Source organism: Amblyraja radiata, chromosome 13 (assembly GCF_010909765.2).
Source record: "Amblyraja radiata isolate CabotCenter1 chromosome 13, sAmbRad1.1.pri, whole genome shotgun sequence".
Taxonomy (NCBI): Eukaryota; Metazoa; Chordata; class Chondrichthyes; order Rajiformes; family Rajidae; genus Amblyraja; species Amblyraja radiata.
In genome coordinates, this window is record NC_045968.1 from 23,833,549 (window position 1) to 23,856,827 (window position 23,279).

General features: G+C 39.9%; 1 protein-coding gene across 5 annotated transcripts in view; it reads left to right on the plus strand.

Annotated features, from left to right (window-relative positions):
* Positions 1-23,279, plus strand: part of dgkd (diacylglycerol kinase delta) — a 126,255-nt gene that overhangs the window by 97,573 nt on the left and 5,403 nt on the right. For 4 of the 5 annotated variants that reach the window (XM_033031423.1, XM_033031424.1, XM_033031426.1 and 1 more), the window contains 9 exons: positions 2,168-2,275; positions 2,465-2,578; positions 4,020-4,154; positions 6,537-6,691; positions 9,329-9,440; positions 12,682-12,774; positions 14,887-15,006; positions 15,394-15,511; positions 17,809-17,939. In XM_033031423.1, coding sequence (XP_032887314.1) covers positions 2,168-2,275; positions 2,465-2,578; positions 4,020-4,154; positions 6,537-6,691; positions 9,329-9,440; positions 12,682-12,774; positions 14,887-15,006; positions 15,394-15,511; positions 17,809-17,939 — 1,086 coding nt within the window. The remainder of the gene's footprint in view (positions 1-2,167; positions 2,276-2,464; positions 2,579-4,019; positions 4,155-6,536; positions 6,692-9,328; positions 9,441-12,681; positions 12,775-14,886; positions 15,007-15,393; positions 15,512-17,808; positions 17,940-23,279) is intronic. The other variant, XM_033031425.1, reaches the window with a different exon arrangement.

Below are 23,279 nucleotides of genomic sequence, written 5' to 3' on the forward strand. Positions count from 1 at the left end.
TGCATCACATGTTAGAGCTGAGGAATGAATCTTTCACCAGGCTGCCTTGAGTGAAATACAGGGGTCAGATGCAGTAAAGCTCAGACTGCCCTATCCCATGTATGCTGTGCATGGCGACTTTGTCCATGTTGATACCCGGAGTATTGTGAGTTCAAGACCCAATTCATGGACAAACAATGCTACACCAGTATAATATTTCAGATATTCAACTAAGTCCCGAGCTGCCTATTGTGGTAGCCGTAAAATATCCCCCAGTATTAATGGATGAAGAACAAGACATTTTCGGGTATTCTAGCTAACTTTTTTCCTTCAAAAACAGTGTCCTTCTGTGTAAAAAAATAAACTGAGGTTTCTGTCCCTCTGGTAAAAGATGCATGAGAGACATAGCCCTGGTGAGCTTAGAGGGGGCATGGGAAACACAGCCCCGGATCATTTAAAAGGAGCGTGGAAAGCACAGCCCGAATTAATAAGTGGAGAATGGGAGAAATTCTGAATGTTTAAAAGCAGCACAAGAGATAGAGATAAATTCTCTGGGGAAAGAGAACCCCAGTTATTAAAAGAAGCAAGGGAGATGGACTGCCATTAATGTTAAGGTTAACATAGAAAAAGAGAAAATAGGTGCAGGAGGAGGCCATTCGGCCCTTCGAGCCAGCACCACCATTCATTGTGATCATGGCTGATCGTCCCCAATCAATAACCCGTACCTACATTCTCCCCATATCCCTTGATTCCGCTAGCCCTTAGAGCTCTATCTAATTGGTAAAAACAGTCCTGTTGAGTAAAAGAAGTACAGAAATCCCAATGAATTTAAGAAAGCATTTGGTTTAAATAAAGTCATGGAATTAAAACATGTTATTTGGTAAAGAATAGGGTACAATAGGGAAGCATTGAAAAAGAAAAAAATAGATACAGAAATGATGAAAAGCACCATAGAAGAAATAGAAAGATTATAAACAAAGCCAGTCCAAGGGAGAATAGAGGAGGGGGGGTGGGGGGTCAAAGAAAGGTTTAGAGTGCACAACATAAATGTAAGAAGCATATTAAACATGTTTTGTGGGTTGCATGTGCAATTAACCATGTTGTGTTATGAAGCTGTGGTAAAACAGCCACAGCTAAAGGCAGGAATGTTTTTCAAATATCTCTAAGTAACTGGTGGTCCAAAATGATAGTGCAGAAAAGACAGAGGAGGATTAATGAGACTATTGCAGGGGATATTCTGGAATAATAAAAGACAGAATATGATCGGCTGGAGGTGTGATGAGAATACAGGGACTATAGTGGAGCAAATCTGCTGGGAAATTGCAGAGATATGCAATTGAGTATTTATAACATGTCTGAGTTTTTTGATGAAGTAACATAGACAGTCAATGAGGGCAATGAGGTTGTTATGGTATATATGGACCCAAAAAACATTTGATAAAGTGGTGCGTGATAGGCTTGTCGTCAAGATTGAAGACCACAGAAGAGGATGGAACAGCATGGATAGGAAATTGGCAAAGTAACAAGAAACAGTAATAGTAAAAGATTGTTCCTCAGACTCGTCCTCAGCAATGTACAATACAGATCCTCAGGTGTCGCTGCTGGCATCACAGCTTTTCTTATTATACATTAATGATTTGTACTTAAGTGTGCAGAGTACTGTTTCCAAGTTGCAAATGACACAAAACCTGAAGGTGAAGTGATCTGTGAGGAAGATAGCAGTGGACTTCAAGAAGTTCGCACCAAGCTGGTTGAAATGGACAGATAGATGGCATTTAATGCCTAGAAATGTGGCGTTACATTTTGCTTGACAAAAGAAGGGGTATAACAAAGTAAAGACACAATTTAAAAGTGGATACGAGAATAAAGAGATCTGTGAATAATTCTTTGCACAATTCTTTGTAAGTCACAAAGCAGGTTGACAAAGTATTTTAAACAAGGTATACATGTTTCTTGTCTTTATGTATAGTGCTGCAAAACATCATAGCAAAAACAATCATGATTAACCTTTTTAAGCATTGGTTTGGCTGCAACAGGCTTATTGTGTCCCTGTGTATATTATGATTGATTATATTCAATGACCTCAGACATTTTGTTTTGCTTTACTCCTGTTATTAATGCTGATCTGGACCATTTGATGGCGGCTATATTTCAGTATTGAACTTTTCTGTTTTATTCTATAATGCAGTGTGATGGACAGCGCATTCTCCTGCCTAGCCTGCAGGGTATTGCAGTGCTAAACATCCCCAGCTATGCTGGTGGTACCAACTTTTGGGGTGGAACCAAGGAAGACGATGTAAGTACAATTAAGAGCCAATGATGGTATATAAAAATAAAGGGGATTGCACATGGAGTATTCCTTTTGATATATAGTAGACAGAACGCACAGAGCCATGGTACTCATCCCTGCACAGCAATGCTTAATACTGCAATCTCATGTGCAATCATATAATTGCTGACCTAACCCTTGCTCTTCACTCTGCAGATATTCACAGCCCCTTCTTTTGATGATAAGATATTGGAAGTAGTGGCTGTATTTGGAAGCATGCAAATGGCAGTTTCACGAGTCATCAATTTACAACATCATCGAATTACTCAAGTAAGAAGGGTCACCCTGCATGTTTTATTTTATTCTCTGCTTGTTTACTTCCTCGTCCACTCAACCAGATTGAGTCAATTCTCCTCCATATTAACCTTTATTGCCATGCCAAGGATATTTGTTCCCACTTTGTTTAAGTGATCTATTCTGCACAGATTATTCTTGGTCTCAGTGTCGTCGTAACCTCCTGCACCTTCTCTCCAGTAATAGATTAAACTCATATTTCTTGTTATTCCCGTACCACTGAACATAAAATACTGAAAATAATGGCAAGATTATTGTTAAGCCTTGCTCTTCAGTCTTTTTCATGACACTTAATATTCTTTTGGGATGTCATCCCATGTTATATCATTTGTTACATTATGAACGATCTGACACTTGCCTCCCCTTTCAATTGTTCACTCTCCACTAATATCCTAACCTATGTGACAAATTTCGGATCAGCAAATTCAATACTTTTATTTCATAGTATCTCAAAAGACACAGAAAAAGATTAAATCAAAGATTAACTGATCATACAGTTGATATAACATTACTCAAACTGACTAACTCAGATTGTCGCACAAATAAAAAACCAAATGTTCTTGCTGAATTCTCTGTTACAATTTGAAATGACACTCCATGCAAGGGATTAAACTGAAAGAATAAAACAACCATTGCTATAAATATGAAAGCAAATCAAAAATGCCTTGGAAAATCAAATTCAGTAAATGGAATAATCAGTTGATTGGAAACAAAAAGTGAAATATCCATTTAATTTTGGGATTATTGTAAAATTCTGCTGATTCACCAATTTTCAGGGAAAGAAACCTGCTACTACCATCTGTTTTGGCACATGTATATTTAAACCTGAAGAAGGGTTTCAACCTGAAACATCGCCCATTCCTTCTCTCCAGAGATGCTGCCTCACCCACTGAGTTACTCCAGTATTTGTGTCTACCTTCGATTTAAACCAGCATCTGCTGTTCTTTCTTTCACATTTAGATCCACATGCCATGGTTAACCCTATGGTACTGTAAACTGGTGTTACTGAAACAAAGCAGCCTTTTAAGGGAAGATGCCATACCACCACTGCTTGGGTCAACTAGATATGAGCAAAAATCAGCCTTGTTGACCTTACCTACAGCCTGAGAACAAATAAGCAAAAAACAAAATTGTATAACTGAGCCAGGAATTTAATATTCAGCAAGCTAAAACAGTGAACTCTTTCAGAGGTTGTGTACTTAGTTTTGTTTTCATCTTAAACACTGCACAATTATCAATCCCGTAGAAATAGGTTATTTGTTTTGATTCAACAAAGGAATAAATTGGTTGAAAATATTTGACTTCTTTCTTGTTATGTGGAATAGAGATGGTGAGAGCAAATGTTAGAACAGTGGATTCTTCCACAGCTCTTTTTATGCCCTGTTTAACCTTGATTCATTTTCTTCCCCACCCCTAGTGCCGTTCAGTAAAGATTACAATCCTCGGTGATGAAGGAGTCCCGGTACAAGTGGATGGGGAAGCTTGGATCCAACCCCCTGGCTACATCAAAATCATTCACAAGAATCGTGCACAGATGTTGACTAGAGACCGGGTAGGTTATAGCTTGAAGACTGGTTGAGCACACAATATGTACAGATTTCTTCTTGATTTTAAGCAAGGAAAGCCAAAGTAAATTCCAGAGAGGCCAACTTTGAAAAATAGTTTTTATTGTACACTTTAAAATTCTACATTGGCAGTAAATGTCAACTATGCAGAAATTACACTTTCATTAATTTGTTTTAAGAATATTGTACATGGATTACAAACAGCTACTGACAATTTCCTTTACTTTGTTAGTGGCATTACACAGAAATCTGGTAGAAAGTATATATTAAATAATAATTTGTTTTTCATTCTCATAAATTTGCTATTCCTTAGAGGATGTAACAAACACGGTGGATTAAGGACAAATAGTAAATATAGTGTATTTGGATTGCCAGAATGGGTTATTCCACAAAATTAAAGACTGACACGTTAATAGCAATCTGTAACTGTTGAGGTGCCATAATAATTAGTCTGGGGTCTGAACTATATATAATCCAGATTAATGATTTGAGTAAAGGTACCTAGTGTAATATAGCCAAGTTTGCTGATGATAAAAGATTACCAACTTGTAAGATGTACACAAAGACCCTGCATTGTTACTTAGGTAGTTCAAGTGAGTAGGTAAGGAATTGGCAGATGGAGTATAATGTGATAAATGTGAGGTTATCTACTTTGGAAGGAAGAATGTAAAACACATCATTATTTACATGGAATGAAAATAAAAACTGTTTCAGGACAAAGGAATCTAGAAGTCCGAAGCAACATGAAGCAAAAAGAGTTAGCATGTAGGTACAGAAATTGATTAAGAAGGCTGATGGAACATTAACTTTTATTGCAAAGGATGTGGAGTCTAAAACAAGGAAAGTTTGAAATAACTTTACAGGACATTGAGACTGCACATGGAATATTGCCTACAGTTCTGCTCTCCATATTTAAGGAAGAATGTAACTGTAAAGGAGACAGTGCATAGAATATTCACTAGATTGATTCCAGGTAGGAAGGGTTGACATATTGGAAAAAAAAAAGGTTGGGACTGTGCATAGGAGGATAGAAGAATGGGAAGTGTACCTATTGAAATAGAAGATTCTGAAGGGGATTGACATTGTGACCCTGGGGGTATGTTTCTCTTGTGGGGAACTATACGTTTGGACCTCAAGGGGTCCAAATGACAATAAATTGAATTGTATTGTATTGTATTGTAAACTATGGAGCATAGTTCCTGAATAATGACTCGCCCATTTAAATTGGAGTTGAGGAGGTATTTTTTCTTTCCAAGAGCATTAATCTTTGGAATTTAAAAATCATACAGTTGCTGAGGCAGTCAGAGAATATATGCCGGGCAAAAGTTGATAGACATTTAAACAGCAAGGGGTCAAGAGATGCGAAGAAGGATGATGGCAAAAATAGCAAGATTGTCAAGATTGTACACCTTATAAATTGGTGAAGCGGGCTCAGTTAGTCAATTTGCCTATTATTCCTGTTCTTATGTAACTGCTGTCTATGATACCATGCATCGCTTTACTGATGATTGAGAATGAACTGACTGGGAGATAATTAGCCAATTAGATTTGCCTTTTATTTTGAATAGTATATGAGCAATTTTCCTCTTGGTTGGATAAATGATCGCATTGTAACTGTACTGGAATAGCTTGGCTGGAGCACAGTCAATTATGGAGCAGGGATCATTAGTGTTAGAGGTTGGCTGTTGTCTGGTCCCATAGCTGTATCCACTTGATATCATGTGGAATAAATCAAATTGACTGAAAACTGCCTTCCATGTTGGCGGGGAGCCCAGAAAGAAACCAGATGGACCACTCACTTAGCATTTCTCTCTGAACATGATTACGAATGCGTCAGCCTTGTCATGCACTTTCCTGCTAGGACTTACTATCATTGATGATGCATTTGTTTTTGGAGAATTCTTTCATTTGTTGTTTAATTGATCACACCATTGATGACCAGAGCTATGATATGGTATGTTGCTTGCGGAATCGTTTAGCCCTACCTGTTGCAAATTGCATATGTATGCAATGATTCGCCAGCTCCATAACAAACATGGACAGATTTCAATGAACAGCTTCTCTTAATTGAAATGATATGTTTAATTGCCTGTTATTTTAGTCATTTTGTAATAGTTATGGCATAACAAGAAAGTTTCCTAACATGTAACAGTGGCAGAAGGTTTACTGAACATATTGCCTTTCTCAAGAAATACTACACTGGAGGAAATTATACTGCATCTTAATCGTGTGATGTCACACCTTTGCTTCCTGAAACTCCAAGGTGAAAAGAGATGGAATGGCATTAAATTCCAGTGCAGTCAAAGTTTGAGTGTGGATGGGTGATTTGTCATCAATCTTGAGTGTGCTTGTGTTTGCCCCTCCCACAGGCTTTTGAGAATACACTGAAGTCTTGGGAAGATAAGCAAAAATGTGAACTGCCTCGTCCATCATCACAGCACGCCTTGCAACCCGAGACAGTTTCAGAAGAGGAAGCTGCCGAGATCAATCAGTTTGGCCGAGCGGCTGGAACGCTCATCCATCAGTAAGTGGCTCAAAGAACATTTGCCTAATTTTCCCCTACTACACATCATCCTTCAGCTGAGACAGCAGGACAGGCCAAGCTGCAGATATCCTGGGAGTGAGCTCTGCAATTGTGCCAGAAGACTGGACAGATTCCAACCCTAAACCTTGAATAGGCTTCCTGTGTGAAGAGAGTTGTTCATCAACATTAAAATATTAAAGGGGGAAAGTTTACTGTCTAATCGCTGCTAACATTTATTTCCAACATAAATGTTGAGACAGTGTACTGTGCAAGAGAAACTTCAGAGCTGCAAGCAGCAAATTGCAATGTTCATTGTGGTGAACGATTGTCAGAGGATGTAATGTGCAGGATAAAAGCTAACATCCATCTGCTAAATGCAATGTGACACTAAACTTTAGGGGGATGTATAAGTTGCTTCTCTTTTGCGTGTGTAACAAACTATAAGTTAGCCGGAAATGGATCGGAGGTGCAAGTTACCTGTTACATGATTTAAAAAGTGGCTACTTGTTATACACAGAGTTACATAGAAAATAGGTGCAGGAGTAGGCCATTCAGCCTTTCGGGCCAGATCATGGTTGATCATCCAAAATCAGTACCCCGTTCCTTCTTTTTCTCCATATCCCTTGATTCCGTTAGCCCTAAGATTTAAATCTAACTTTCTCTTGAAAACGTCCAGCGAATTGGCCATTGCCTTCTGTGGCAGAGAATTCCACAGATTCACAACTCTCTGGGTGAAAAGGTTTTTCCTCATCTCAGTCCTAAATGACCTACCCCTTATTTTTAAACTGGGTCTGAACTCCCTCAACATCAGGACCATTTTTCCTGCATCTAGCCTGTCCAATCCCTTAAGAATTTTGTATGTTTCTGTAAGATCCCCTCTTATCCTTCTAAACTCCAGTGAATACAAATCCAATCGACCTATTCTTTCATCATATGTCATTCCCACCATCCCGAGAATTGACCCGGTGTACCTACGCTGCACTCCCTCAATAGCATGAATGTCCTTCCTCAAATTAGGAGACCAAAACAGCACACACTACTCCAGGTGCGGTCTCACCAGGGCCTTGTGCAACTGCAGTAGGACCTTGCTCCTAAACTCAAATCCACTCGCAATGAAGGGTAATATGCCAGTAGCTTTCTTCATTGCCTGCTGAACCTGCATGCTTCCTTTCAGTGATAATTGTACAAGGACATCCAGGTCTCATTGCACCTCCCCTTTTCCTAATCTGACCATTCAGATAATAATCTGCCTTCCTGTTCTTGCCACCAAAGTGGATAACCTCACATTTATCCATAATGCACGGCATCTGCCATGCATCTGCCAACTCACGCAACCTATCCAAGTCACTCCGCAGCCTCTTAGCATCCTTCTCGCAGCTCACGCTGCCACCCAGCTTTGTGTCATCCGTAAACATGGAGATGTTACATTTAATTCCCTCGTCTAAATTGTTAATATATATTGTAAATAACTGAGGTTCCAGCACTGAGACTTGCGACACCCCACTAAGCACTTCTGTGGGACCATGTCAAAGGCTTTTAAGTGCTCTAATTATGCACACTAATCTCTTGTGTGGGACCATGTCAAACGCTTTTTGAAAGTCCAGATACACCACATCCACTGGCTCTCCCTTATCCATTCTACTTGTTACATCCTCAAAGAATTACAGAAGATTATTCAAGCATGACTTCCCCTTCATACCTTTGACCGATCCTGTCACTGCTTTCCAAATGCGCTGCTATTACATCTTTAATAAGCGACTCAAGCATCTTCCACACTACCGATGTAAGGCTAAGTGGTCTATAATTCCCCATTTTCTCTCTCCCTCCTTTCTTAAAAAGAGGGGTTACATTGTCTACCCTCCAGTCCAGGAACTGATTTAGAGTTTATAGAACATTGGAAAATAATCACCATTGCATCCACGATTTCCAGGCCCACCTCCTTGAGTATTCTGAGATGCAGACCATCAGGCCCTGGGGATTTGTCAGCCTTCAGTCCCAACAGTTTACCAACACCATTTCCTGACTAATGTGGATTCCCGTCAGTTCCTCCCTCCTACTAGATCCTCTGTCCCCTGGTAGTTCAGTGCCATAAACTGTTCAATGCAGTAAAACAGGCTATATTGTGCAGGTGTGAGGTCATAGTCATGGAGCTATGATCACAGAAACAGACCCTTTCGCCCAACTGATCTATGCTAATCAAGTATTAAATGCATGTATTTCACTGCTATAAGCTATGTATTTTAAAGAACGGGGTTAGTGGTGTAAGTTGTATGTCACATGGAGAAACTAATATTCTCATCTAATATTATTGTCATATATATCGCTGGACCTCAATGGTTAGGCAATGCCAAGCTTCTTCTTTTGATTCCTGGTATAGTTCAATTGAGTGTCCGATGAGGTTTTGGCTTTGACTGATTCACAACGAAACTGGCCAGTTCATAATTTACTCTCCTGATATGTCTTCATGAAGGAGCAACATTTGCTTCCCCAACAGTGCGCTGTCCTGTTTGATTTGTCTCCCATCAACCTTCTGCATTGGGTTTTTGTCTTCCTTTTTGCTATAGTTCTGAGAGCTATTGTTCCCCGTCGTTTATTTTTGTTCCCTACAATGACCTTCCACCTGCTCTGTCTCTCCAGGATTCGGGAGACAGCACAGCTTCATCATACCATGGAACAAGAGCTTGCACATGCGGTAAATGCCAGTGCCAAATCAATGGATAAAGTTTATGCAAAGTCAAAAACAACGGAGGTAAGAAATGGTAATAATAACTGTGGGCTGTGCAGCCAGCTAGACTGGAGGAGCCATCCAGATCTATAGTCAGGCCAGCTACAACAAATATAAGGATGTGAATGTTGTTATGTTCTTTACTGGTTTTCCAGTGACATTCATAGCTGGGCCAGAGTTGTCATTGATATACAGAGTTGCTATAGGCTATATTACAATTTGCTGAGCTGCTTCCACTACCAACACTCTTTACCAAGGAGCACTGCTCAAAATTGATTGCAGCTAAGAAATGGAAGATTAAGCAGCGATAGAATGTAGGATTTGAATGATATTTTCCATTGGTGGTGAACTATACAAAAAATCAGAACCAAGCTATTCATGATCAGTTAGGAGAGCAGAGGACTGGATTTTAAGGGACTGTTGGAATACTGGAGTATGATGGTTCAGGTTGGCGTTTCAGGTCATAGTCTGGTAGCTTCTTTTTGATAGATGCACATATACCAAAAGATCACACTAGGCTTTGGTTTTTCAACATCACTCCCAGGTGAAACAATGTATAGGCTATAACTTGCCCTCGGTCCCAGGAGATCCAAGGACAATCAGCAAGAAAGCAGTAGTCAGAAGAAGAAGGCAGAGAAAGCTAAAAAACACGCACAATTCACACCTTGATCTGAAGTATGTAACTTTGGAACACAGCAACTTGGTACTGAGATATCTACACTATTAAACTCCATGCCGATGCTTTCCATTCGAGAGTTTAACTGTAGACACGAGAGACTGCAGATTGTGGAATCTGGAGCAAAGGAATAAACTGCTGGACAAGCTGAGCGGGTCAAGCCGCATCAGTGGAGACAAAGGGATTGTTGACATTTTGAGTTGCGACACTGCATCAGGACTGAGAGCACAGTGGAAAGATAGCTACTTTGCCTCCACAATGCTGCTTGACCCACTGAGTTCTCCTATGAGTTTTCTTGTTCTATATTTCATGTTTTTATCTGGAGCATTTTAGTGAGAGAGCTACACTTACTACTATCATCCACTTAGGGGGGAAATACAACTATGCTGAGGAGAAGAGGGAAAAGCGCAGATACACAAAAGGGACCCTATTGCCATTGGGCTAGAAGTTGTCACAGTTTGCAAAAACCCTACTTCAGAAAACCTGTTGCAATTTGTCTCTGCATCCTGGCTATTTATTAAGTGTAAGATACTGACCAATATTAATTCAAGGCATCTACACAGGTTTTGAGCAACTTGCCCAATAAATCTAGCCAATAAAGCATTCCGACCCACCGAGTCTGTGCTGACCAGCAATCCCTGCACACTAACGATCCTACACTGTAGGGACAATTTACAATTTTACCAAGACAATAAGCCTACAAACCTGTATGTCTTTGGAGTGTGGGTGGAAACTGGAGCTCCCGGAGAAAACCTGCGCAGGTCATGGGAAGAACGTACAAACTCCGTACAAAACATCACCCTTATCAGGATCGAACCGGGGTCTCTGGTGCTGTAAGACAGCAACTCTTCCACTGCAACATTGTGTAGTTCAGTAACCCAATTACCTGGGCTTTGTAGACTAGCCTAGTTATAAAGAGCCATTCAGTTGGTATATGGAAGAGTAACCTATACTGCCTACATTCTGCCTGCAATGAGAGTTGCTCATCTATGATGATAACTTTAGCTGGTGTCAACTGGAGCCCTAACCCCAATAGAGTCAATTCAATAACTTCACCCAGGTGTAGAAATCCCTAGAAAAAAACATACCATTTGATCTCTACAACTCCCTCCAGCCTTACATTGAAGCTCATTAACATAACCTCTGCATCCTCCTATTTCCCATCTCATCTGGTCTTCAAATCTATATTACTAAAAATCTGATCTTGACCACTTCCTGTTGTTCTGTATATTGATTTTTGAAAAAACACTGCCACTTACGGCTGTGATTTTTGGCCATCTTACTCGGAGTCCCCCTCTGCTGCGCAGGACAAGATGATTTTTCCCATTGATGAAAAATTAAAGGAGTTATTAGTGTGTAAAAAATATTGAGATTCTCTCTCCTGAAAGCCACGCCCCTTCCGGAGGGACTATAGAACCCGGAAGTGTTGAGTGCCTCAGTCAGTCTCTGCAAGATGGGGGGGAGCGAGAGGGTCACGTCTCCCAGTCTGAACTGTGAATAACACTGAACACATGTCTACTAAACTGTGAGTGGTTTTACTGACCTGTCAGTGCCCTTAATGTGGTTTGAAAATATAGTTTGGAAATGCTAAAGCTATGTTGCCTTTGGTTTGGAAATGCTAAAGCTGTGTTGCCTTTGGTTTGGAAATGCTAAAACTGTTGCCTTTGGTTTGGAAATGCTAAAGCTGTGTTGCCTTTGGTTTGGAAATGCTAAAACTGTGTTGCCTAATTAAAGTTGCCTTGCCTAATTAAAGTTCCCTTGCCTAATTAACGTTGCCTTGCCTAATTAACGTTGCCTTGCCTAATTAAAGTTGCCTTGCCTAATTAAAGTTACCTTGCCTTCTATATAATTAAAGGTCTAATCTTGACCACTTCCTGTTTGCGCTTTATATTGATTTTAGAAAAAACGCTACCACGTACGGCTGTGATTTTTGTCCATCTTATTCAGAGTCCCCCTCCACTCATCAGGTGCTATTTTTCCCATCGATGAAAAATAAAAGAGTTATTAGTGTTTTAAAAATGTTGTAATTCTCTCTCCTGTCAATCATGCCATGAAGGCCACGCCCTTTCTGGTGGGAGTGGGGGAGGGACTATGAAACCCAGAAGTGTGGGTGTGGCTCAGTCTCTGCAAGATGGAGGAGGGAGAGGTCACGACTCGCTGTCTTTAGTCGCCTTGCACCCTGCTTGAAATGAAATTTCAAGGAATAGCCGTGAGTCAACTGCCAGCCCACCAGCCTTGAGTGAGTGAGCTGCCAGCTCAACAGGCTTGAGTGACTGAGCCGCCAGCCCAAGAATCTATTCGCCCACAATGTCCATACTAGCCCTCTGGAAACCAGTCCCTTCAGCCCACAACACCCATACTAGCGCTCCAGAAAGCCCCCCCCCCCCTCCTGTGAAGAGCATTAAAACATTTACTTCATAAAGGATAGTTTATAAGTGCAAGCTGTTCCTGACTGATTGAAAGATTCCTTAACTTCACTGTCAATTGCAGGTAACGTAAGATGTAATGTGCGCCAGCGATGATTATGCCACTGAGCAGATCTCGAGACGCAAAATGGATTTAAACTTATCTTGTCTTCGTTTCCTAAAGGGTTTGAGTTGCAGTCTGGTGATGGAAATGGTGAACAATGGCAAAGCCCTGCACAATGAGACCGAGCTGCTGCTGGCAGGCAAAATGTCACTGGTAAGGAATGACCCAAATTGAAGGAAATAATGGGTTCTAGTACATAAATGTAGAATAATTAAGTGAATCAAAAGTTAAATGAAATGTTTCAATGGTTAAAATAAGTTACCGACTGATGCTATAGGAAGATTCAAATGATCTACATATCAAATAGCACAGCTGCCGATTTAAGGACTGGAGTCTAATTAAAGTGCAGAGATGGTGTATATATATATATAGAATAGTGGAAACGCTGGAGTAAATTACAAGCTGGAAAATATTCATGAGCTTTGTTCTATAAAAAGAATAATATATAATTAAGTGAGTGCAGGCTGGATCAAGGTTTGGAAGGTTCTGCATATAAGTAACAGATACGTTGGGAATAAGCAACTGTTTAAATTAAACAATTTCACAAGAAACATATGAATTATGTTAAATATACTGCAATGCAAATGGGTGAGGGTGAGCTTTTCTGCAGTTGCAAGGCAATATATAAAAAGAAGCTTTAATATCAACAACATTTGTGTGTAATTAAATGTTTCAACATTTAAAATTATGTGAATCTATGATCTCAAAAGAATCATATTCTGAGTGTGCAACAGTATTTAGTAATCACTTTATGATTCCTGATATCAGCTGTTGCATATGGAAAGAATTATTGCATTTATCTAATTTTTATAATTGCTCAAGAGAGTGCATATCCTTTTATATGTATATGTTTGTAGTTGTTAGTATATTCCTACTGATGCTCCTTACATTGTCAGGTTCATCACAGATGATACTTGCTGGTTTACCAGCCCTCTAATACTATTTCCAGATCATCTTCATTTGATACTGGGCACTGAGAGAGGGCAAGGAATTCAACTCAAGACAATCATTACCAAGACTAGATTTTCTAGGTATAAATGCCATAAAATCACTGTCCTGAGTTGTTGAATAGAAAATAATTAAAAGCAAGAATGCAGCGTAATTTTCCCCTTGGGACACAAAGTGCTGGAGTAATACAGCGGGCCAAACTGCCTCTCGGAAGAATATGGGTAAGTTCTCCAGCGATGCTGTCTGACCTGCTGAGTTACTCCAGCACTTTGTGTCCTTTTGTGTAAACCAGCATCTGCATTCCTTGTTTCTAATTTTCTCATTACCTGATCATTGCATGAAGGAACAATGTGAAGGCTTTGGAGAGGCTACAAAAGAAATTCTCCAGGATGTAACTGCATTAGAGTGTATTTGCTGTAAGGAGAGCTTGGACAAACTTGGATTATTTTCTCTAAAACGTCAGCGGTTGAGGGGCGATATGAAAGAAGCATATGAAATTATGAGAGTTATAGATAGGGTAAATAGTCAGTCTTTTTCCCAGAGTGGAAATGCTAAATATTAGAGAGCGTGGATTTAAGGTGAGAGGAGGAAGTTTAAAAAAGATTTGCAAGGCATCTTGTTTGTTTCATAAAGAGTGGTAGATGGCTGGAACCCACCAGAGGATGATGTTCTAGAGAAGGCAGAGGAAGCAAATATGACAGCAGTGTTTAAGAAGCATTTAGACAAGCACTTGAACAGGCAGGGAATGGTGGGATATAAACTTTGTGGAGGCAGATGTTTAAATTGGCATTGCCATTGACAGAGATATTATGGGATGAAAGGCCTGTTCCTGTGCCATACTATTCTATTTTCTGTTAATTACAATTAATGACTGAAATTAATGAAAATTAATTAACCTCAGATGTTTAAATTCATTTTTATTTTTCAACATTACGGAGACTTTTTAAGTAACTGGTGCGTTTCTAAGAGATAACATGTTGTATAAACAGGGGTTGATAGTGTATTACTAATTCATACAAGATTGGATTGCTTACAGACTCTGTAAACAGCTACTGTTTGGTAGCCATTTCACATACATACAGACAGCTGGGCTTTCAGATTTGGCTAGCCTGAAGCACTCCCTGGTGATGACACTGAAACCCAGAAGCTAAAATCATTGTTCAATCATTTCTGATCATAAAACAATTCAAAAAAGAGAGAAAATGTATTGAGTAGAAAAAAAAAACATTTGCAACCCCATGTTTAAGGCTAGCATTTGTTTTTGTTTAGTGATTATTACTGAGCATGCTGCTGTATGCTTTCCTTTTCTGGGTGCAGCAGTTGGATCCCCCTCAGAAGGACGAGCTCACTGGAGCTCTGGCTAATGTGGACCTTCAGCTTCGTAAACTGGCAGAAATCCCCTGGCTGTGTCAGCTCATCGAACCAAGTGATGATGAGGTAGGCTCAGAAGCAAACAAAGAATTTTACTTAATGATTGATTTTTAGAATACTGTATGTTCAGTCGAAAACCCATGTTGTTTCTTTGCTAATTAATTTTCCTCCTGAAGATGCCAGGTGACGTTTTATGAAAGCTCCTTGTGACCTCAAACGAGCATAAGTAATCCAAAAGTCTAGCAAAGTCTGGTTCCTACAAATGCATGAAAGGGTTTGGTGGTGTGAGTCAAAGACTGGTATGCTATGAGCAAGGCCAAATCTTGTTTACACATTTGATCTGCTTCCCACTTGATCCTGATGTCAAAGGCATGAGTGTGAGTGGGATATTTTTTACTGTGTGTCTTATAAACTGAAAGTTATCACTGCTTTTTTCTTCCTGTGCCTTTCCAGGGCCAGTTGTTGGAATATTCCAAACGCACTCGTAGTGCCAAGTTCCGCCTTGTGTCAAAGATAAAAAAAGAGAAAAATAACAAGAATAAGGAAACCAGAGGGAATATGGGTTTGCCAGGTGTGTATGTGGACTTTGACTCTCCATCATTTGTGTGTGTTTTATCGTTATCCAGGTTTGCCTATGTGTCTTCATTCAAGTCAGGAGTGATACAAGTTCACAGTACGATCTGTAGTGATGGTAACAGCTTTGATATGCGGAAGGCATTTTTCATAGCCATTTTAATGTTAGCTATCTGGCTCGGGCTAAACGCATTCAAAGAAATCAGTGCCCTCCTATATCTATCTTTCTCATAATTTGATGCCTCATAGAGACATTATTGATTGTTTTGATAATGGGCCACTAGGTAGAATTCCCAATGATATCCTTGTAAATTGGTCTGCATTCATCATCCATTGAAATACTGGGAAAACAGTTCAGGAGCAGAAAGCATGCCATGCCATTGCAGGATTTGCATTAGAAGTAAGTAGTCCCTGTTTTATTAGATCTATCACTATGATTTTTGTTTTAATATAATATGCTGCCAGGTGTGAGCTATTTTATCTGATCTTATCTTGCTAACCATGTCATGTCATGTCTCAGGGAAAGGAACTATCCACTAGAAAGTCACAGAGTCATTTCTTCCATTGGTCAAATGTATTTCTATTAAGAATATTAAATTGCAAATGAGCATGAGTTGGATGAAATAGCTAAGCTGTTCCAGATGTATTTTTTGGTGGAGCAACTTTCAGAATGCAGTGTGATCTTCATGGAGGAACTTAATTTTTTTAAAGAAGATTAATTTTCTCCCCAAAAAGCAAAACTTTAAAGCCTGAATTTTAATTACGATTGAGGGGTCAGCTGTGAGGCAGACAGAGAGATTAGGCCTCAGCTCCGCTAATCCTGGCCTCAAGGTTGGCTGTAGAGAACTATTTGCTATTCAGCTCAGAATTAACCATACAAATGGAGATTGCTGGTTATTCTGAGCATTTACCCCAGCCTGGCTTTTTTTTCACTTTATCAGAATTTTTTTTTTGCACCTGATCGATGCAGCATTGTCTATCTAATATAAAAACAGTGAGTTCAGAATATTAAATTTAAACACTGCAAGAAATGATAAGCTGTTCTGATTAAGTAGCTGTCTTACCTGTTTGTAGACACTAACGTATTGTACAATTAATTGAGGACATGCTCCAGGTTAGTTTTAAATGGAACCCACATCAATATAAACTGCAAGGTTTCCTGCACAAGAAATTATAGTATTGTTTGGACATAGAATCTTACTTTGAGTAATAACTATAGATGGTATCTAACTTGGGTAAACTGCATCCTGGCTCAAATTATATCTGGGTTAATTTTGCACTTTCCTACCAGCAGTCACTGAATACAAACTGACTTTAAGCCATTGCCATGGAGTTGAGCAGAAGGTTCTGGGAGCAACTTAACAAGGCGTGCAACACATTCAGGGTGAAATCACACAGGCTGGATATGGGGTGGAGATGAATGGACACAACCAAATTACCGACACAACCAAATTACTTTTCTCCTTCCTGTTTCTCTTCTCCCTCAAAAGTTAACATTTGTGTGCAGATTCCAAAGGTCCTAGTTATCCGCTGAAATTTCATTCAGGTGATCATTCTTCATCTATAGAATCAAGTCCAAACCCAGTTCTTTCTTCAGACACTTCTTCATTCGGACTCTCATAGGCCCGATGAAACAGGAACACAAAGCAGCTTCCTCCACTATTTCCAACCAATACTTGGTGGATAGCCCAGGTAAAATAATTAAAAACCGTAGCAGGATAGGCATCAGCTAACTTTGAATAGATCATCAGTGATACATGGGATGTCGTTGCTTACTGTACCTAAGTATTTCAGATGATTTTTTTAATGTCAACACTATTTTCTTTGTCCAGCAGGGTTTTCCATTGCTGGAGTTAGATTGACATTGCGTAGGTAGTGGTAGAAGCAGATATAATAGTGGCGTAGAAGAGGTTTTTAGATAGTCACGTGGAAGTGCAAGGAATAGAGGAGTATGAATCATGTGCCGGCAGATGAGATCAGTTAGCTAGGCATCATGTTCGGCTGAAATATTGTGGGCCCAAGGGTCCATTCCTGTTCCCTGCTAAAATGTTTTAAAACATTTGATGTTGTAGCTTGGAGCTTTAAAAGCATGTATTTCATTTCAACAGCTGTGTCGATCACCAGGTTGCATTGCATGTTCACTGATTCACTGAATCCTCTTGAAATTCCTCTTAACTCTGCACTCTCTGAAATTTCTGTGGGCCTCTTCATTGCTAGCAGGTGATGGTTGTGCATTTCTCTTTGCCTTTGGGATTGTGGGTACTGAAGGTGGCACTGCTCTTGGCTTTCCCACAGTGCATCAGTGGGGTACTGAGGAGGTGGCGGCCTGGTTAGAGCATCTTAGCCTGTTCGAATACAGAGACATCTTCATCGGACACGACATCCGTGGCTCAGAGCTCTTGCATCTGGAGAGGCGAGATCTGAAGGTACTGCAAGTGACATTCTCACTTCTGCATGAATGACAAGCTAGTGTGGCCTGGCCTTGTCAGTATCGTCTTTCTGCATTAATTTCCTGGGTGGGCTGAGATCACATCAGTTGGAAGGAATTTTGAATTTATTACTCCTAAAGGAGTTTGTAAAGCATACTTAAAAGAATGGACAATAGAATTGCATTTATGAAAATTACCAGAACAGTTCATACACTATAATTTTTTACATCCCAAAATATTTTAGATCCTGCAGGGGACAAATAAAATGTTTAGGTTGGGAGTGAAATTTGGATCCAGCCAGTTCACTTTTGAACAATTAAGAATTAGCAACGAGGTGAGACAAGAGATAGCAGAAATTATAATCTTAAGGAAAATTATCAAAATTTCCTTTGTGGGTTGACAATCTGATGTGATGTCAGTTGCTGCCGAGCTTTGTGGGTATTTCAAACACTTTTTTTCCCTTTCATTTTTTGTGTAAGATTTCTCAATCTTAAACTTTTCAGGGTAATCATTGTCTAATCTGAAATATCTGGGAAACTTTGCAGTAAAGTATATTTGTAAAAATAACGCTTTATTTGATGCTGGATGTTTTACCACATAGATTCAGAGTCATACAGCAAAGAAGCAGACCCTTCATTCCAACTGATCCATGCTAACTAAGATGCCTATCAACGTTTATCCCATTTGGCCCGTATCCTTCAAAACCTTTCCTAACCATGTAACTGTCCAAATGTAATTTAAACATTGCAATTGTACCTGCCTCTACTGCTTCCTCTGGCAGCTTGTTCCATACAACCACTACATTCTGTGTCAAAACTTTTGCCTCTCAATCGCTGTTAAATATTTCCTCTCTTACCTTAAACCTATGCCCTCTGGTTTTAGATTCCCCGACCCTGCAAAAAAAGACAGTATCTACCATATCTATGTCCCTCTTAATTTTATAAACCTCTATATAAGGTTACTCCTCAGTGGTAGAGCTACTGCCTCACAGCGCCAGTGACCCGGTTCGATCCTGAGCATGGAGTTCACCCTTTGACCCTGTGGGTTTTCTCCAGGTGCTCTGGTATCCTCCCACATTCCAAAGACGTGCAGGTTTGTCAATAATTGGCTTCTGTAAATTGCCTCTAGTGTGTAGGATATGAAAGTGGGATAACATATAACGTGTGCAGGTGATCAATGGTCGGTGTGGACCAAAGGGCCTGTTTCCATGCTGTATCTCTTTAAAAATAAAACAGTCCCAGCCTCCCTAAACTCTCCTTATAACTTAAGCACTCCAATCCTGGCAACATTATGTGAATCTTAAGAAGGCTGCTTACTGTGTGGCAGCCAGAAGTGAACACAGTATTGCCAGCTCAGCTGAATCAACGATTTGTACTACTGTACTGTTCAAGTTGCAACCCAACAGAAACCCAGCATGTTTAATGTATATATTTTTGCATGCTTTTCCTGTGCACAGTAGCAGCTTTCTGTCAAGAATCTTGAGCAACATTTTTATATAACATGTTTGTATTTCTCAATATATCTGCCTGTTACATTTAGAACATGAATTATAATGGTCCTTCTTTTAATTTCATCCTCACCGATCTAGATTTTGCAGTTGGATTCATCCATGACAGTATTAGTAGGAATAACCACAACATATTTATGTGGAGACAAACTCTTATATCCATATTCAGAAGAAGCATTCTTCCACGAGGTGCTGCACTATGCACCAGGGAATAAATTCAGAACAAATCTGGCAGTTATAAACAGATCATCAATGGTGTGTTATGAGCCTTCAGTAAATTTGGAATTGTATTTGACAACATTCTGAAACTTTGTTTGACCAATTTTTGACGAATCTTCATTGGTCAAATTCCCAAGGAAGATGGCAGGCCAAATGTAGTTTGATGAGAAATCCAGTCGGTCATGCATGGAGCTACGCTGAGCCTTTGGTGAAGCTGCAGCATAGAACTTTATGTGTTAAAAATAATGAAAGCAACAGGATGTAAGTAAAACCTAAGTGATCCCATTACAAATGGATCAGATCAAAGATTGGTGATCCCTTGGTTCCAGTTTGTATATTGTGGAGGAATTAACTAACTCACAAAGGAGACCATGAATATAGAGTTCACACGCTTTCACCCATGTCTCAATTGGATGATCCATTTCTGGTTCTCACCACCTCACAAGCCACTATTTGCCACTTTAATTCACCCTACAAGATAACAAAAATTGGTTGGGCATATCAAATACAGTAAAAACCATGGGGCTTGAGTACATTGCAGAAGACATGCACTCAAAAGCAGATGTATTCCAGATGTTTCTGTGCAGCCAGACTGCCATCTGACAATGTGCAAAAAAATGCCTACATATATCCAGCCTGCATGGAGGAGGGCAGGTCCTGTTTGACAAGCTACTGCCCCATCAATCTGCTTTCAAATATCTGGCAGATGATGGGAAGCCATCGGACACCATTTATTCGCTGCAATCCACTTTGTAGGTGCTCAGTTTGCAAGGTCTCCCAGCTCCCAGCCTTAGTCCACACATTAAAAAAGCTGAAATCCAGAAGGATGTTGAGAGAAGCTATCCATGAAATCGAGACAGAATATGACAAAGTGTGCCACCAGGAGCCAGTGGGAACCAAGGGGAAAACACTTCAATGATTGGAATCATATTTAAACAAAGGGAGAAGATTGTAGTCGTGGGAAACCTATCACTTTAGGCACTGATAATATAGCAAGAGTTCCAAGTCAATGTCCAAGGTCCAGCCTTCCTAAGTTGCCTTCCCTATCATCATGTCAGAAGTGGGATGTTTGCGAATGGTTCATTCAGAATACCTCTAATATTGAAATACCTGCATGCTGCTAATCTAAGTATCATTGGCAGATGTGCTGTTAGGTGGCAAGTAATATTTGCACCATTCAAATACTAAGCAATAAGCATTTCCAGCAAGAGACCATCTTAACTACTTTCCAAGTGACATTTGGTGACGTTGCGATCACCAAATCTCGAATCACTAACGTCTGGAAACTTGCTAGGGAAGTAGGTCGGGACCTGGCTGATTAAATGAAGACAAGAACATGGAAGACTGCAATTCTAAGAATATTCAACATGCAAACTTAACATTCGGGTTTGGTAGGCACTCAGTCAGCCATCCTGAACGTCATCGTTTCCACCATTGACACACCCTGTCTGCACTGTTTACCATTACAAAATACATTGTAGAAACCCACCGAGGCTTCATTAGTATAAATTTAGAACCCACATTCTCTGACACTTGGAAGAACAAGGGCAGAAGTAGGAATACCACCATTAGCAATTTTTTTCTCCAAGTCATACACCCAGGTAACTTTGAAATGCCAAAGCATCACCATTCTGGAATAACTTATCTAAGCTCTGTGATTGTACCATCATCACATGAACTGCATAGGATCAAGATAATAGCTGTCAAAAGATGTTGAAGATCATTACATGATTGTGGTTTTTCTGCCAGATATGTTTTGGAAAGCCCTCTCTTTTCTCCAGGTGCTTCAGGTTAATCTTCAAGCTTCAATTATATTTTTTCAAGAATTGCAAACCGTACCATTTGCCACTTGAAGGCCTGAAAGAAAAATTAATATTAAATTCCCACACAAAGTCACCATCACTCCCATTCACAAACCAAAAGCAGATGTACAATTATGAAAAAGATTTGACCTTCACCATTTCATCTGGGATGTCACAATGCCCAGCTAATCCTTTTCAGTGAACTTAGTCGGGAACATTACATTCAGAATATGAGAAATATGAACAGGCCAGTGTTTTAGCTTCACCTAATTCTCGAAGCAAGCTGAGAAAGTGATGCATTACAAGCTGATCTTGTAGGAATTACTGGCTATATAGGGGTTATATGCAAAATGTGCCAGCATTTGCCAGAAGAAAAAAGCCCCAGTAGTATCCACACTTAGTACATGTGACATGTCCGTCGTGCAATAAGACTCTGCATGAGCGGGATATTGCTTTTCACTAGCAAAATACAAGTTCTACACTAATGGAAAGGCACTGTTTACTAACAAGATGCCCAGTATATACTGCAACTACATGATCACATACTGTGTGTACATTGTAGTTAAACATTTTCCAACTGGACTTTCATAGGGCCAGAAACTGAATATTTTGACAGTGACCTGCATTGACTTGTGCAATTCTGCAGGTGAGGCAACCACTGCTCTCTTTAATCTAAATTCCCCCATTACCACCCATATCAAAAGCATGCTTTATTTCAGGAGAAAGAAGCAAGTCCATAATTGAGCTGTGTTAAAGGAGAGCATCATGGTATAACCAGATCTGGGAGCATCATATTCGACTGGGAAAACTCAATAGAAAATTTACGTGCTTGCATCTTCTCCAAAGAACAGGCTGATCAGAGAAGTACTTTATTAATTGGTCTGAGTGTAATGACTAGTTGGTGAGGACTTGCAAATTATGTACCAGTGATATACAGTGGCTTGCAAAAGTATTCATACCCCTTGAACTTTTCCACATTTTGTCACGTTACAACCACAAACGTAAATGTATTTTATTGGGATTTTATGTGATAGACCAACACAAAGTGGCGCATAATTGTGAAGTGGAAGGAAAATGATACATGGTTTTCAATTTTTTTTACAAATTAAAAACTGAAAAATGTGGCATGCAAAAGTATTCACCCCCCTTTACTCTGATACCCCTAAATAAAATCCAGTGCAACCAATTGCCTTCAGGTCACCTAATTAGTAAATAGAGTCCACTTGTGTGTAATCTAATCTCAGTATAAATACAGCTGTTCTGTGAAGGCCTCAGAGGTTTGTTAGAGAACATTAGTCAACAAACAGCATCATGAAGCCCAAGGAACACACCAGACAGGTCAGGGATAAAGTTGTGGAGAAGTTTAAAGCAGGGTTAGGTTATTAAAAAATATCCCAAGCTTTGAACATCTCACAGAGCACTGTTCAATCCATCATCCGAAAATGGAAAGAGTATGGCACAACTGCAAACTTACCAAGACATGGCCGTCCACCTAAACTGACAGGCCGGGCAAGGAGAGCATTGATCAGAGAAGCAGCCAAGAGGCCCATGGTAACTCTGGAGGAGCTGCAGAGATCCACAGCTCAGGTGGGAGAATCTGTCCACAGGACAACTATTAGTCGTGCACTCCACAAATCGGGCCTTTATGGAAGAGTGGCAAGAAGAAAGTCATTGTTGAAAAAAAGCCATAAGAAGTCCTGTTTGCAGTTTGCCACAAGCCATGTGGGGGACACAGCAAACATGTGGAGGAAGGTGCTCTGGTCAGATGAGACCAACATTGAAGTTTTTGGCCTAAATGCAAAACGCTAT